The sequence below is a fragment of the Physeter macrocephalus genome, unplaced genomic scaffold (assembly GCF_002837175.3).
Source record: "Physeter macrocephalus isolate SW-GA unplaced genomic scaffold, ASM283717v5 random_170, whole genome shotgun sequence".
NCBI classification, from domain to species: domain Eukaryota; kingdom Metazoa; phylum Chordata; class Mammalia; order Artiodactyla; family Physeteridae; genus Physeter; species Physeter macrocephalus.
This window is the reverse complement of record NW_021145459.1, coordinates 1,115-18,502: the sequence shown is the minus strand read 5'-3', so window position 1 is coordinate 18,502 and position 17,388 is coordinate 1,115. Positions and strand designations below refer to the sequence as shown.

At 46.4% G+C, this 17,388-nt stretch overlaps 1 protein-coding gene across 3 annotated transcripts in view; it reads left to right on the top strand.

Moving 5' to 3' along the window:
• LOC114484926 (2-oxoglutarate dehydrogenase complex component E1-like) overlaps positions 1-17,097 on the top strand; it is a 55,216-nt gene extending 38,119 nt beyond the window's left edge. For all 3 annotated transcript variants that reach the window (XM_028484443.2, XM_028484444.2, XM_028484442.2), the window contains 6 exons: positions 8,105-8,220; positions 11,053-11,207; positions 11,345-11,491; positions 12,017-12,107; positions 12,484-12,663; positions 16,615-17,097. In XM_028484443.2, coding sequence (XP_028340244.1) covers positions 8,105-8,220; positions 11,053-11,207; positions 11,345-11,491; positions 12,017-12,107; positions 12,484-12,663; positions 16,615-16,815 — 890 coding nt within the window. In that variant the 3' untranslated portion in view covers positions 16,816-17,097. The remainder of the gene's footprint in view (positions 1-8,104; positions 8,221-11,052; positions 11,208-11,344; positions 11,492-12,016; positions 12,108-12,483; positions 12,664-16,614) is intronic.
• The last annotated feature ends 291 nt before the right edge of the window (positions 17,098-17,388 follow it).

The following is a 17,388-nucleotide window of genomic DNA, read 5'->3' as shown; positions in this document are numbered from 1 at the left end:
TTGAAGTTTGTTAATTGTCTTGAGATATGTTTTTCCTGTCATATAGCTGTTATCCAACAGGTAGAGCTACTTACCATGTCATATTAGCTTCTGTCCATTTGTGTTCTGAAGATCATTTTCATCTCCACGTGTGTCTCACCATCGCTTCGCTGGGCTTCCGTCTTTAGCGTAGGCTGTCTCTAGCTCCCGCTGTAGCCAGCGGGGACCCGAGGCCACACTACATTCTGCATGTTGGCACATCCTTTCCTCCACGTCCTGCACTGTGCCTTTGACTGGACTCTGGATTCTTTCAGATTCTGCTTCCTGGGCATTTTTTCCCTTTTGATCTTCCCATGTTTGAAGGACAACTGAAGTACTGATAAAAAGTTACTTAATGAAGTAAGGAATCCTAAATGACCCTTGGTTCTGGGCAGAGCACCTTTGAAGAATCCAGAGTGGGGTGCCGGGGGTCATCTGCCTGCTGTCACTCACCCCAGTGGTCAGTCTTCCTTCCATGCCAGGTGTCACTCAGAAGTTCTCCTTTTCCTCCATCTTTTAATGTCTGTGAGACTCTAGTTTTGATTAAACTTTTCACTTTGAAATAATTGTATGCAGTTATGAAAAATAACAGAGACATTCTCATATGCCTTTCAGCCAGTTCCCTCAGTGGTACCATCTTGTAAACCATAGTACATCACACCAGGATACCAACACTGACAGCAGTCAAGCCACAGAGGTCTACATCACTCCAGCGGTCATTCCTGCTGCCCCTCTGTAGCCACACTTACTCCCCTTCTACCCCACCCCCATGTTTGACCCCTGGCAACCACTGTTCTGTTCTCCATTTCTATAGTTTTGTCATTTCAAGAATATTTTACAAATCACAATATGTAACATTTTGGAATTGACATTTTTCAATCAGCATGATTTTCTAACACTAGTTTTTTCCTTCTTAATTGCTGAGTAGCATTCCTTGCCATAGATGTCCCAGAATTGTTTTAACCATTTACTCACTGAAGGACGTTTGTGTTGTTTCTGTTCTTTGGCTAATAGGGTCTTTTACAGAGCAAAAGTTTTAAACTCTATAGTCCAGTGTATCAATTTTCCCTTTTATGGATCATGTTTTTGATGTCAAGTTTAAGAACTCTTTTCTTATTTCTAGATCCTGAAGATTTTCTCCTGTATTTTTCTAAAGGTTTTATAGTTTTGCATTTAACATTTAACTCTATGATCCATTTTGAGTTCATTTCTGTATAGGATATGAAGTTTAGATCAAGATTTGTTTATTTTTGGCCTGTGGATGTCAATCACTCCAGCACCATTAACTGAAAAGTTTGTCTTTCTTATCATTGAATTGCTTTTATACACTTTTATCAAAAATCAGTTGGACTTATTCAGTGGGTCGGTTTCTGGGTTCTCTGTTCTTTTAAAAGGTGTGTCTCTCCACCAGTACCACACTGTCTTGATTACTGTAGCTGCTGAACTTTATTTTCCTTTTCCAGAATTGCCTTGGCTGTTCTAGGGCCTATCTCTTTCCATGTAAATTTTAGAATAAGCTTGTCTACATTTACAAAAACTCTTGCTGACATTTTGGTAGGGATTGTGTTAAACCTATAGATCAATTTAAGGACAATTGACATCTTTACTATGTTGCCCTTCAATCCATGAACATAGTATGTCTCATTTATTTAGATCTTTGATTTCTTTCATCAGCTTTTTGTAGTTTTCAGCATACAAATTCTGTACATGTTTTGTTAGATTTTCATGTCAGTACTTCCTTTTTTAAAAAAAATTTAGTGTCCATCTATTCATTACTAATATCTAGACATACAATTGATTGTTTTTGTGTTGTGTCCTGTGACCTTGCTGAGCTCACTTATTCTAGGACTTTTTTTTTTTTTAGTAGATTCTTTAGAATTTTTTGGGTAGGCAATCATCTCACTTGAAAATAGGAACAATTATTTCTTCATTTCCAATCTGTTTGCCCTTTATTTCCTTTTCTTGCCCAATTACCCTGGTTGGACCTTCCAGTACCATGTTGACTAAGAGGCATAAGAATGAACATCCTTGCTTTGTTCCTGATCAATGGTGGATTACATCGATTGATTTTCAAATATTGAACCAAACTTACATGTACTTCTGGAATAAACCTCAATTGGTCATGGTATATAATTCTTTTTGCATATTGCTGCATCTATATATATGTATTTGCATCTGTATTCGTAGGGAATATTGGTCTGTAATTTTTTTTTTTCTGACTGTCTTTTTCTGCTCTTGGTATCAGGGTAATTCTAGCTTTGTAAAATAAGCTGAGAAGTTTTCTTCCTACTCTGATTCCTGAAAGAGACTGTGTAGACTTGGTGTTAATTCTTCTTTAAACATTCAGTAGAATTCCCCAGCAAAACCATATGGGTTTGGATTTCTTTTTCAGAAGCTTTTTATTTATGAATTCGATTTCTTTAAAAGTTAGAGCTATTCAGATTATCTGTTTCATAGTGGGTGGGTAACAGCAGTTTGTGTTGTTCTAGGAATGGTTTGTTTACATCTGAGTTGTCAAGTGTATGTTGTTCATAGTATTCCCTTAGTATCTTTTTGATATCTGCAGGGTCTGTATTGATATCCCCTTTTATTCCTGATATTGGTAATTTGTGTCTTCTCTTTTTCTTTGTTAGTCCTATTAGAAGTTTGTCAATGTTACTGATCTTTCCAAAGAACCAGCTGTTTCATGGATTTTTCTGTTTTGCTGTTTTCAATTTCATTTATTTCTGCTCTTATCTTTATTTCCTTACTTCTGCTTTCTTTGTATTGCTTTTTTTTTCCCTTCTTTTTCTAGGTTTTTGTGGTAAGATCTTATAGATTACTTAGAGCCTTTTCCTCTTCTCTAATGTTTGCATTTACTGCTGTAAATTTCCCTCTCAGAACTGCTTTAGCTGTCCTACAGACTTTGACATGTTGTATTTTCATTTCCATTTAGTTCAGTGTATTTTTTGATACCCCTTAATATTTCTTCTTTGACTCATGGATTATTTAGAAGGTGTTGTTTAGTTTCCAAGAATTTGGAGATTTTCCTTTTATATTTCTCTTATTGATTTCTAGTTTGATTCCATTGTTGTTGGAGAATGTACTCCATATAATTTCAGTTCTGCTAAATTTTTTTGTTTTTGGCTTCGTCGAGCCTTAGTTGCAGCACACGGGATCTTTTGTTACAGCGCGTGGGCTTCTCCAGTTGCATCGCACTGGCTTCTCTCTAGTTGTGGCTCGTGGGCTCAGTTGCCCCATGGCATGTGGGATCCTAGTTCCTCGACCAAGGATCGAACCCACATCCCCTGAATTGGAAGGCAGATGCTTAACCACTGGACCACCAGGGAAGTCCCTCAGTTCTGCTAAATTTGTTGAGGTGTTTTTATGGCCCACTATATTGTCTGAATTGGCATATGTTCCATGGACATTTGGAAAGAATGCATACTCTGCTGTTGTTTGGTGAAGTGTTCTATAAATGTCCATTAGATCCTGCCAGTTGTAGGGTCTTTCTATATCTTTGGCAACTTTCTATCTACTTTTTTAATCGATTATTGACTGAAGGGCTTTGAAGTCTCCAGACAAACTGTGGGTTTGTCTATTTTTCTTTTTAGTCCTCAGTTGTTTTTTTTCACATATTTTGCGTCTCTGTTGTTCGGTACACACACATTTAGGATTGCTATGTCTTCTGGGTGGATTGATCTTTTTATCATACAGTGTCCCTCTCTGTCTCTAGTAATTTTCTTTGCTCTGTGTATACTTTATCTGATGATAATATAGCTACTCCTGCTTTTGTTGGACATGTTTTACATGACATATCTTCTTCCATCCCAGGCGGACGCGCAACCACTGCGCCACCAGGGAAGCCCTCTTTTACTTTCAATCTGCCTAAATCACTGTATTTGAAGTCAAGCATATAGTTGGGTCCTGTTTTTTTAATCCACTCCGTCAATCTCTGTCATTTAAGTAGTATATTTAGACTATTTATATTTACTGTAACTATTGATATGTTAGGGCTTAAGTCTACCATTTTATCCTTCATTTTATTTGTCCCTATTCATTTCTCTGCTTTCTTTTTCCTGACTTCCTCTAGGTTTTTACACCTATACTTTAAAATTCCATTTTTATTTATATATAGTCTTTTTGATCATCTCTCTGTGTGTTTTTAATGGTTTTTAGCCTTTTTAGTGGCTGTTTAGGTGTTATATCACTACATAACTTATCACAATCTAATGGTGTCATCATTTTACCAGTTCAAGTGAAGTGTACTTACCTCCCTTTACATCCCTTCATTCTCTACATGTAAAATATATAATTATCTTAAATATTTCCTCTACATATGTTTAGAACTGCATCAGATAATATTACAAATTTTGCTTCAATCATCAAACATAATTTAGAAGACCCACGAGGAGAAGTCTTTTATTTACCTGTATTTTTTAGTTCCATGTTCTTTCTTCCTTCCTCCTGTCTGATTCCTTCTGGGATCATTTCCTTTCTGTTTACAACTTCTTTTAGCCATTCATTTAGGATGACAGATTCTCTTAGTTCTCTTCATCTGAAAACGTTTTGATTTCTCCTTCATTCCTATAGGATATTATCACTGTATATAGGATTCTGTGGAAACAGTTCTTTTCTTTCAGCTCTTGGTAAGTGTGGTGCTACTTCCTTCTGGTCTCCATGGCTTCTGTTGAGAAATGCACTATTATTTGAGTTGTTTTGTCCTCTGTTGAGAAATCCACTGTTATTTGAGGTTTTTTGCCCTCTAGGCAAAGTGTCACTATATTCTGGCTGCTTTCAAGATTTTTTCTGTCTTTAAATTCAGAAGTTTTTGTTTTTTTTTTTTTGTGGTACGTGGGCCTCTCACTGTTGTGGCCTCTCCCGTGGCGGAGCACAGGCTCCGGACGCGCAGGCTCAGCGGCCACGGCTCACGGGCCCAGCCGCTCCGCGGCATGCGGGATCCTCCCAGATCGGGGCACGAACCCGCGTCCCCTGCATCAGCAGGCGGACTCTCAACCACTGCGCCACCAGGGAAGCCCTCAAAAGTTTAATTGTAACATATTTTGACATGGATTTCTTTGGCTTTATTCTGTGAGTTCACTGAGCTTCTTGAGTCTGTGGGGTAAGTCTTTTGCCATATTTGGGAAGTTTTCAGCCTCCCACTTTCTCTTCTCCTTCCGAGATTCATCAACACAATTGTGAAATCTTTTGTTACAGCATCACATGTCCCCAGGACTTTCTTCCCTTTTTTTCCCCCCCATCTGTTTTCTCTGTATTCTTCAGGTTGGTTTATGTCTGTTGTTCTCCCTTTAAGTTCACTGATCCTCTGTCCTCTGATAATGCCATTGAGCCCATTTACTAAGTTTTAATTTGGGTTATGATATTTTGCAGTTTCAAAATTTCCCATTTGGTGCTTCTTTGTATCTTAATTTTTTGCAGAGACTTTCTATGTCTTTGCTGAGACTTAATTTTTTTTTCATGTCTCTGTCATGTTTTAATTGCTCACTGAAATCATTTGATAATGGCTTCTTGAGAATCTTAGATAATTCTAACATCTGTGTCATTTTGGTGTTAGTGTCTATTGATTATCTTTTCTTGTTCAATCTGACATATTCCTGGTTCTTGTTAAACGTGATTTTTCTTTTTTTTTTTATATTGAAACCAGGACATTTTGGGTATTATGAGATGGGATCTTGTTTAAATCTTTGTTATAGCAAGGCTCCTCTGAACACTGCTCTGGTAGGGAGGGGCCCACCTAGTTACTCCCCGGTGGAGATGGACATTCTGGGCCCCAAAGTCTCTGTTGACATTAGGATGGGGGAGTGGGCTAGTGCATTACCTCCCAGAGGGAATGAAAGTTTGGGCTTCCTCTTGGGCCTTCTCTGAAACCTTTGGGTGGGGTCAGAGGTCAGAGTGCACCGCAGCCTGGCAAGGGTGTTGATGGGACTGCAGTGTGTTCCGCATGTTTGGGTGGAGCAGAGCAGTTACAGTCTAAAAGTTTTCTGTCCTGAGAGGCTGCCTTTCTCTTGGTCCTTTAAAGAGAGCAGCTTTTGTTGGGGCTTTTTCTGTCTACACCTGTAGAGGTTTCCACATTCTTTGCTCCAAGTCTGGGATATGGGAGCCCAAAAGGAAACCCAGGGACCTCCTTGGCTGGTTGGCTTTTTTCTCCACCCTTTGGCGTCATCTTACATTTGTTTTATATATGATATCTGGGGTTTTTAATTGCACTTGGTGGGGGAATAGGTAGGAATATGTCTATAGTACCTTCCCAGACGTGTGTAGATTTAAGTTCTTAAATGACTGAAGAACTCAGAAGCAAGGCCAGCAATTTTGAAGTTCAGTAGTAGAGCCCAAGAATGATCAGTTCATGGTGATGGAAATGAAAAATCACACATATGGTGAGGCCGTGGGCTCTTCATGCTGAAAGGTCACGACAAGCCCACGTTCTCCTCTGGGACACACGGGTCGTTGGTTAACTCCACAATCAAAATGTCCAAACTGTTCCCAACAGAGTGTGCACTCTTTGGATACCCCAGTTCCCTGAGCCCCCACTGCTGAGTGTTCCCATGAGCTAAGAAAAGTGTCCCCCAAATAACTCTGGTTTTCCTCCATAAACACTGAGAGCTGGGCTGTGAAGGGCCAGAGCCATGCTTTATCAGGCCCACGTGATGGTCCATCCTCATTCTTGATAGAATAACAGCAGGAAATGGGTGCATAGCTTAACCAAGCCACTCTACCATCACCACCACCACCCCAAGGTGAAAAAAAGCCAGGTTGCTTTTGTTTTAATAAAACCAAAAATGGTTGAAAAACATAGAATTTGCTTTTAAAACTTAAATGAAAAAAGCGTCCTAGAGCATCAGATAAATAAAAGCTGTTGTTCCCAAGCCAGCTTGAATAGGATCATCCAGGGATGTTCATGGCCCATCCATGACCAGTTGAGTCAAGTCCTGGCATTGGAGCCTGGAAATGTGCATTTTTACAAATCTCCCAAATTCCCTAGAGATTTGGATGCACAGCTGTGTTTGCAAGCAACTGCTTGGGCCCCTTACTGAGCCCTCTGTCTTATTTACACTTAATTAGGCCAGGACATGGGAGACTGTCTGACCTTTTGCACAGTCAGGTGTTAGAGACTGGGGGTGCTCATTTCACATTTCATCCCGGCGTCTGGGATTGTGAACTGCATCTTGCCTCACTCCAGCCAATATCTTGTGGGTGGGAGCCTAACCTATAGTGTCACTGGACAGTTTTCCTCCAAGTCTCTTCCCCTTTGCTTATTGCAACATGAAACAAGCGCATAATGCCCTGGAAAGAGCCCCTCCACTCCATCACGTGCTTGTCAGTTTGAAATATGCTTTCAGATGAGGAGGCACCTTGCACGTGTTGCTCAGCAAATAGCAGTGATGAGTCAGTGATAGTCGGTTCCTTAGCAATTAGTCAGTAAATACGTGTCGGTATTGGACTGGGGAGAGCGATAATCAGATCTGTGACTTACGAGCACTGTCTGGAGGATGGGTCTTTATGTGCAGTTGGAGGTCTTCCAGGAGACGGCGCCATCCTTCATCAGAGGTGGCTGTGGAAGCCTCTGCCCTGCTGCCTGCCAGCTCTCCCACAGGCCACTGGGCTTCTTGGTGACTGTCCCTCACTTCTCAGTCTCCTAGCTTCCACTCACCACATACAAATGCCATCACCATTAAGACATATATGATCTAGTCTAGCCCAGTTCCTCATTTTCTACTTGAATTCTCTCCTTAACTATTTTTCATTTGCTTTCTGATTGACTTACCCAGTGCCTTTTCAAACCTAAATTGCTTTGTGTCTGTGGCACCTGGAAATACATTTTTCTATAAATTTTGAATAATTGGTGCACTGGACTAATATATGCATCATATGAATTTATTCTCCTTTACCTGTGATGCCAGTAATATACTCAGCTTCTGTTTGTTGCTAAAGTTTGTGTTTCTGGCTGTAATACAGTATTTATTTTCATACATAACAGAGGTTTTTATGATTTTGTTCTTCTTTTTTCTCTCCCCTGGGGAGTCCCTCCCCCTTTTCCTAAACTGTGGCCCCCGTATGGCTGTGCCCGTCTCTCCTCACCTCGTAGGGTTCTACGGCCTGGATGAGTCTGACCTGGACAAGGTCTTCCACCTGCCTACCACCACGTTCATTGGCGGACAGGAGTCGGCCCTTCCGCTGCGGGAGATCATCCGGCGCCTGGAGGTAAGAAAACACAAGTCGTTTCCAGAAAACTCCAGTGGACTTGCTAAAAACTTATGTTGGCAGGAGGCCTCCAGACTAGGTTGTTTTTCTCTTGATCCTATATATTTTTTTAATATAAGGGAAAGGGAATTGTTTTGTTTTGTTTTTTGCTATTTTGTTGATGAAAACCCATGTTTTTTTATTTTTACAATCAACCATAACAAAATGTAGACTTTGCTTCCGACTTTAAAAAATGTGTCCTAAAGCATTAGGTAAATAAAGGGTGTCATTCCCAAGCCAGCTTGAATAGGAACGCCTGGGGAGATTCCTGGCCCACCTACGACCAATTGAGTCAGCTCTGGTTTTGGAGACCGGAAATGTGCATTTTTACAAATCTCCCAGAGATAAGGATACACAGCTGTGTTTGCAAGCGACTGCTTGAGCCCCAGGTTGTACTGATCCTGCATTTGAAAGGGGCAGAGAGCCATGCACGGCTCTCATTTCATCCATTGCCAGAACCCAGGAGTTGGGCTGTTGTGGACACTTGGACCTGGACTCCAGGGGTCCCAGCCATAGCACCCCCTGTCCCCAGAGGGTCCCACGTCCAGGGCTCTCCCAAGAGAGCCTACCATTCTGACTTGTCCCAGTTCGGAATACCCCTTCTCGTTGTTTACAGATATTTGTGTAAACTCATCCGATGATGGTGGGTTAAGTATGTTTACACGTGACATGTGCATGCACTGGGTGGCTGTGTGAGCTGACAGAACTTAAGTATGTTCTTGGTCCCGTGACATAATAATCAACTTGCAGCTCTTTGAATATTTAGAGCGAGTGCAATTTCCTGGCTTCCTAACGTCTCACTAGAGAGAGAAGCTAAGAATCGGCACCTAAAACTCCCTGCCCTTTTCTCCTGGGGATTGAGCGAAGAACAGGAAAAACAAAATATGATCCAGGGGACCAGTAACTATGTGTCCAAGTTAATAGCTAAATTCATGCTGATAATAATGGAGACATACTGTTTTTGACCTAATAGTTTCCTTTGAGCCTTTAATTGTTCAGTAATGGACATACTGCCCATCAGGCATAAGGAGCACGGGCGTGTTCTCCTGCCTCCATTGGTAAAGGAGGGAGCCCCCTCCCCTTCCCCTCCTCTTCCCTCCCCACTTCCTCCCTCCCCCTCCTCTCCCCCTTTCCCTTCCTTCATTCTCTTCCCCTCCCCTCTCTCCCTACCCCTTCCTCTCCTCTCTGCTAGGCTTACAACTCAGACTTGGGTCCCAGGGAAGATGCACCCTTTTTTAAGCTGGTGGAGGAAGGTTCAAGGTTCATGTTAACAGATGCTGTGGCTGGGCCATGTTTTCTCAAATGTGTTTGTGTAGAAATACACTTTCTTCTGCGGTTCAGTAGATCAGGGCACTGTCACTGTACAGCTCTGGTGGAAGTGGTGACTCGCGCTGGCTCTGAAGTCAGGGAAGGCAGGCCAGCACCCCCCATCCCTGGGCTTCTTGTGCATCCAGTTTAAAAGTTCCCAGTTTATCACGTGAGGTGTCATCAGGGAAATATAGTTTTGGAGTTAATGAAAATACCTTAAACACCAAGGTCTTTCCTAGCTCCATTTCCTCTTTTTGTCCCTAGGCAAGATTTTCCTCCTCTTGGCTAGGATGATAGCGAGTGCGTTGTGGTTGGCCATTATTTTGAGTTCAGGCAAATGTCGCTTTGTTTCATTATCATGGAATTAACATGCAGAGGTGCCCACCCCTGCTCTGGTGTCAGATCTGGACCCACCACTGGGATCCCAGGTGCATCCTCACCCTGCACTGTGCCAGCCAGTTTCCATGTCTGTTGTGAAAACCAAAGGGGGTCACGGACAGAACCACCAAGCAGAACCCGGCCCTCTAAGTCCTTGGTCAGCATGGCTGCTGCGAAGACATTGGAAGGCATTTGTGGGCTCTAAAACTTATTGTCGGGAGTTCCCTGGTGGCCTAGTGGTTAGGATTCAGCACTATCACTACCATGGCCTGGGTTTGATCCCTGGTCAGGGAACTGAGATCCCACAAGATGTGCAGTGTGGCCAATATATATATATATATATATATATATATATATATATATATATATTTTAAAACTTATTGTCACACCAGGGCATTGCTTTTTAAATTCCTAAAAGCAGTGGTTAAGAATCCGCCTGCCAATGCAGGGGACACGGGTTCGAGCCCTGGTCCAGGAAGATCCCACATGCCGCGGAGCAACTAAGCCCGTGAGCCACAACTACTGAAGCCCGCGTGCCTAGAGCCCGTGCTCCGCAACAAGAGAGGCCACCACAACGAGAAGCCCGTGCACCACAACGAAGAGTAGCCCCAGCTCGCCACAGCTAGAGAAAGCCCACACGCAGCAACGAAGACCCAACGCAGCCATAACTAACTAACTAAATAAATAAATAAATAAAATTTTAAAATAAATAAATAAAAGCCTGCTAAACTTAAGTGGCCACTGAGCTGTGATATCCACCGGCAGCACAGGGCCTTTCTTCCTCAGGGTGGTGGGCACAGTCTGACCTTGAGGTCAGAGAACCTGTCTTCCCCAGGAGCTTCCCCATCCCCGGGCTGGTGCTTCTGTCCTCCCGCCATGAAGGGAGCATGTCTTGGCTTAGTGGTTCTCACTGTCCCCTCCCTGCCTACTGGGCTCTGTATTGGAGTGAGAGGAGGTTGTGGGCCCAGACTTGGTGCCCCAGGTCACAGCTGACTCTTGCATTTGAAAGGGAGGCCACCTTTTCCTGCCAGCCTTCTGGCTGAGTGGGCAGTCAACACACCTGGGGGGACATCCCCTTGAACATGTGTGTGTGTGCATGAAAAACAGATGGCGTACTGCCAGCACATTGGGGTGGAGTTCATGTTCATCAATGACCTGGAGCAGTGCCAGTGGATCCGGCAGAAATTCGAGACGCCTGGGATCATGCAGTTCACCAACGAGGAGAAGCGGACCCTGCTGGCCCGGCTCGTGCGCTCCACCAGGTACGGGGCTGCACCGGTCCCGTCAATGGGGCACAGGTTGTTGACGGGTGGGTGGGTTTGGAGTGTGGCCACAGCCCCACGAAAGCAAGGTTGGCCCTGGTGACTTGGCTCTTCAGAGTGGCTTGGTTCCTGTCCAGGTTTGAGGAGTTCCTGCAGCGGAAGTGGTCATCTGAGAAGCGCTTTGGTCTCGAAGGCTGCGAGGTGCTGATTCCTGCCCTCAAGACCATCATTGACAAGTCAAGTGAGAACGGAGTGGACTACGTGATCATGGGGATGCCGCACAGGTACCTGGCCGCCCTTCATGCACCCAGAGCACGGGGTGGGGCGCTAGGCAAGCAAGGAGGCTGGCTCGCCGGGAGCGCACTTGCACCCCTGCCCCGGGACAGCCACCGCCACAGCATCCCCTCCCTCGGCAGCCACTGTCACACGCAAGGCCATAGTGGTTTTAGGCAGGCATCTTGGCCTCATGCCCTTGTCGGGATCACCACTGAGGGAGGTTAACCTAGAGGGAAGGCTGCTCGGTGACGTAGAGCGGAGACCTCAGCTTAAGGCGGCAGTGGAGGCTGAGGGTGGAGCGTTCGCCGCAGGCCGGCAGTGTTTCTCCGTTTTCTACCTTTCTTCCTCCCACCTTGTCGTGGCCCTGGGTGCCGGGCAAGCAGAGGCTGAGTGTCCCACATCAGCTCTGCTCTCAGCTCCTCTCGGGCTGCAAACCGAGGCACTGCCTGTCCATCGGGGGAGGAAGGGGCTAGAACAGCATTGCCTGCTGCCTGGAACACAGCTCAGGCCCTGCTCGCTCCTCTGTGTACCAGAGGGCGGCTGAACGTGCTTGCAAACGTCATCAGGAAGGAGCTGGAGCAGATTTTCTGTCAGTTCGACTCAAAGCTGGAGGCAGCTGATGAGGTGAGACACCTGATTTCTTTTAGAAACTAGCATAGCTCTGACCCACACCAGACCCTGGTTCCACTTGTTTCTCCGGAAGCACCTGGGCCTGGGATCCTCCATACCACTTGCAAAGGAGGTGGCCAGTGGCCGACCTCCCGGAGAAAAGAGAGATCAGAGGCCTGGCAGCCCCCGTAGTCCTCCCCGCTGGGGTTTGGGACGTGTGCCTCTGGTTGAGGGACCTTCTCCCTGTGCCCTAGGTAGACCCACTCTGGGGAAAGGCTTTCCATCCTTCCAGGAATGGGGGTTCTGGGAGGAGAAATAACACAGGACAGGGCTGTCGTGAAGAGTAAGCATCTCCATGCCCAGGATAAAAACTGACTGTTTGTACCTTCAGGGTTCTGGAGACGTGAAGTACCACCTGGGCATGTATCACCGGCGGATCAACCGTGTGACTGACAGGAACATCACCCTGTCGCTGGTGGCGAACCCTTCCCACCTGGAGGCTGCCGATCCCGTGGTGATGGGCAAGACTAAAGCTGAGCAGTTTTACTGCGGGGACACCGAGGGAAAGAAGGTAAGGCCACGGGGGCTGGCCAGGGGCGGCCCTAAGGCCAGATGGTCCAGGACCGGCTCACAGCCTCAGGCACGTCCCAGACCTCACGTTTCTGGAATTTAACAAAATATTCTGAATGGATCTTGAAAGAGTAGCCACAGTATTAATAAATTAATCCTAGTTACAGATAATGCTTCCTTCCACGTTGTGACCACCAGAGCTAGGTGGGGAGTAGATTGCTTTCATTGTCACCACACCTGTGGAGAAGCTAGTCTTGCACAATATCATGGTGGACAAAGAGGCTTTGTCACTGAACAGGAGGAGAGAGTCTTAAGGAAAAGGTGTGGGTGAGCCTAAAGGAGGAATTGTAAAACTGACAGGTGGGAGGAGAGGTGGTCGAGTTTGTACCAGGGTGGCACCGTTTAGAGATGGAGAACAGCTCTAGTTCCGGGGGGCCCTGCTACCGGCATTTTCCGGGTGTGTGATGCTGAATGTTTAACGTTGGTTGGCCAGCCTACTTATGTATAGAAATCCTCAGTGGATTTCAACTGTTTGTCCTTGTTTAATCTCAAAGTAGAAGTCTGTCTGTAACAAATTGTACAGTTCTTGTTACTTAAGGATAACCTCAAAGCCAAGCAATAAGCAAAATCAAGTTTTTGTAGCGTCTGTGTGTGCGTTCTGGGGCATGTGTTCAAAGTCAGCATCACCACCCTACTCTCAAGCATCCCTTGTTCTTCCTCGAAATAGGGTCATATGTGAGGAAGCTAAGAGAACATACACAGTGTGATGTAAAGCTGCAGGTTCACTGGTAAAGAACTTCAGAAGAGAGGTATATGGGTGTGGAAGGAAGTGCAGTGAAAGGCAGTCAAACCCTCTCATCGATAGAGCAGGTAGTTGTCATATTTAATTAAAGAAACAGCAGGATTGAGGTAGACGGGAAGAAAAGGACATTCTCTGGAGATGAAAGAAGGACAAAGATGGAGGTGGGGTTGTGCTGTGGTCAGAGCAGGGAGGAGCTGGGCCGGGGGCAGCCTGGCCCAGGGATGCCTGGAGAGGGGTCAGACTTTTTAGAGGTGGAACCAAGTATTCGTTTACTGGGTTCTATAATTTAAAACACTGTGAGTCTACTCGTACTGTGTTTGGATGGTTAGAGGGTAACAGGATCCTGGCCAGAGGTGGCATTGGGAACAGGAAGTGGTTCCTGCACCACAAAGAGTGTGGCCCATGGGGAGGGTGTCAGGACATGAGAGTTACTTTGCTGAGCTTGGGGGCCTGGACGGCGCCTCAGAAACTCCAAGCGGGTAGAAAGTGGCTTCCTGTGCAGCCCCCGAGACCGCCAGTGACACAGTGGCCGGGGACGGATAGGGAGGAAACCAGCATCACTGACCTGTGCCTCCAGCATTTCCGCTGTCTGTGGCTGGGACCCTGGCCCAGGCATTTGGGGCCAGGGAAGGGAACAAGATTGCAGAAAACTTTGTGACATCCACATTCATAAATTACAGACAAAAAGCCACTCCAGCATCGCTTGCTTAGAATGCTGGAAACATCCTGAAAAGGAATGAAATAACTAGGGAGAAGTGGTGGAGGGTATCTAACATGCTTCAGATGATCACAGCAGTCCATCCTGCGAGGCCAGGAGAGGCTGATTAGCCCTGTGTGGTCACCAGGCACTTGTCCGAGGGAGTGCCCTGTCCATGGGGGTGCCCTGCCTGGCGTGGAGGGCCCATCCTTCCAGGCCCCCGCCCCCGCCCCTCTATCTGAGCCCACCTTTGCCCATGCTCAGCGGGCGGGTCCAGACCCCACCAGTCCTTCACACCTGCTCTCCTTGCTACTCTTCCCAAACCCTTAGGCAATTATCTGATTTCTGTTAAACCCAGAATCCAGGGAGCTGGAGTATTTGTTACATAACCTTCAGTGTTTCAGAAAAAGCTATGTAATTTCTATAAATGTGGCCAAGGTTGTTCTATAACCTGGTGCAGGACTGAGCCTGACCCAGCTTGGCTCAGGGCTGATGTGGCCCTTGGGGCATTCGTGTGGGAAAGCAGCTCCCTAGCGCCGCGGGTGGCCTGCCACGGACGGAGGCCCGCTCCTACCTGGGTCCAGATCGGGCCGCCAGGGTGTGTGATTTTAGCAAGCAGCGCTGCGCTGAGGAACACAAGGGACCGAGTGCAGCCTAGCAAGAGGCACAATACAGCTCCTCCGGAAGATCAAGAGAAACAGCATGAGGAGAGGGGAGGCTGACCCTGAGGTGCCCGACGGCAGAAGGCCGAGGTTGTACAGAGGAGGCTCTGCAGAGAAACGTGCGTCCTGGCGAGCAGGAAGAGGCGCCATGTTCCCTGGTCCTTTGGGCCCTGGCAAGGCTGCAATCCTCTGAGGAGGTCCCTGCGCAAACCCGACACTTGTGTCCACTTCCACCTGTCCTAGACAGCGTCCCTGTGTCCCTCAGAGCAGGACACATGGGGTTCTGCTAAAAAAAAAAAAAAAATCTAGATTTTTGTCCCTGAAGAGCACGTGGACCTTCCCTTCCTGGCGCCACGGCCCAGGGAGGTGACAGGAGCTGAGGAAACACAGCAAGAGGGTGTCAAGGAGCAGGGGTGGCAGGGCCATGGGGCTGTACCAAGCAAACAGGTAATGTATTGAGGTCAGTGGAAACAGTGTCTCACGGTGTAGGAGGTGTTTATAAATGCGGAAGGAGGAAGGCCCAGAAAAAGGATTGGAATTGGAGGTATCGTAGTTACACAGTGTACAGATTTCGAAATCTCTGTGTACGCGAACCTGTACATCTGGTCTTTGGCTCTGTGCTGAAAGAGCCTAGAAGTGGTGATGTTCTAGTGGTGATGAGCACACAATTACTAGTCTTCAGTGCCGTCCTCCACTGAAGGAACCAGGCTCCTTAGAGAGGTGTCTGCTTCCAGGACTGGGCGGGAACAGTGCAGCAGGGGGCTGAAACCTCTGTTGCGCCAGAAAGCAAGGAGGCCCCCATGAGCCATGGGGCCTGTCCAGATGGCACGGGACCCCCACGCCAAGTTTGGGACAGTGTGAGCGTCCAAATAACTACAGATACTAGTCAGTTACATCCAGTTGAATAAAACAGGGATCCGTGAGCACATATGAATACAAATAAATAAGTCGAGAAGAGAAAGCTTTTATGGAATGCCAGCGCATGAAGGTAGGAGTGACACCTGGCAGCATCCCAGCGGGGCCACTCAGGCTGCTGGGTGGGTGGAGGTGTGGTAAGGAGCAAGATCTAGTTCTCCTCACTGTTCTCGTTACCGAGGAGAAATGGTGAGTTTAAAGGGAGAAACAGGGACCTCCTGGTGGTCCAGTGGTTAAGACTCTGCACTTCCACTGCAGGGGGTGCAGGTTTGATCCCTGGTTGAGGAACTAGGATCCCACATGCTGCGCGGCGTGACCAAAAAAAAAAAAAAGGGAGAAACAGACAGCTACCTGTCCAGGTGATCCAAGTCAACTTCATCCACGTGGGGTAGGCCAGCTCTGGTGTCCCCTGGTACGGAATGCACCGTTCCTGAGTCTGGTCACACAGGACCATCGGAGCCCAAGGCCTGTCCGCGACGTGGAGACGGGAGACACGATGGGCTGCTCCAGGTCGAGAGGCTAAAGGGACGTGGCCCTAAGAGCACGTCCACATGGCGTCTGGGCCAGCATTGCCTTCCTGCTGAGAGGGTCCTGCGTGGTGGGTTCAGGGGTGATGGGCATTGGTTCTGCAGCAGATGATGGCTGGGTGGCTGGTGTGCAGACATGGAGGACCCCCTCCTGGAGCATGTCCTCAGGGGGAAGGGGGTGCTGGGGGGCCCTGGGGGTCTTTGTGCCTTCCTGCCATTTTCTAAGTTCGAAATTATCTCAAAATGCATCATTTTTTGAAAAGTGGATCGTGACTGAATCTCCAGTGTGCCTTGTGGACGTGGTGGTCAGGATCACGTCACATTTGGGGTCTCCTTTGCACGTCTGCAGGTCATGTCCATCCTTCTGCACGGGGATGCTGCATTTGCCGGCCAGGGCATCGTGTACGAGACCTTCCACCTGAGCGACCTGCCGTCCTACACGACTCACGGCACCGTCCACGTGGTCGTCAACAACCAGGTAACCTGGGCTCCGGGCGGGCTCTGGGGCCTTTGCTGCAGAGAAGGCTGCGGAGGCCACGGCATCAGTTAGACTTTCTCCTGAGGCTTCTACGCTCACATCTGCCTTACTTAGAATGACACGTTTTCACCATTTAATACATTTGTTGTTTTCTGATTAATGAACTTGGACAAACAGGAAACTTTCTTTAAAGTGGAGAGATTTTAATTACAGTGTTTAAGGTCATGGTGTTATTTCAGAATATTTTCTTCCATACCCACAAGCATATAGATGGCTTTCCTCTTTCAAGAAACTGAGTTCTATATACACAGTTTTATATCCACTTCTTAATTACCACAGTATTTTCTCATGGCATTATATATTCTTAAAATATTAATTTTAATGGAAATATTCATTATAGGTTGTTTCATAGAATAGATATTGAACAGGTGCCAAGGAAAGAGAAAGGTCTAAAAACAACCTATCTCTGAACTGTGTTTTAAAGAGATGGCCAAACACAGAGAGTCCTTACTGCTTTTTGGGTAGGGGCTGAGATGCTGTCAGGAATGGTCCTCAGTCTGGACAGAGTACAGCAAAGGTCATTCACAGGGATGGGAAGCCCAAGACACAGGGGGATTTTTTTTATTTTTAAAGAAAAAAGTTTTT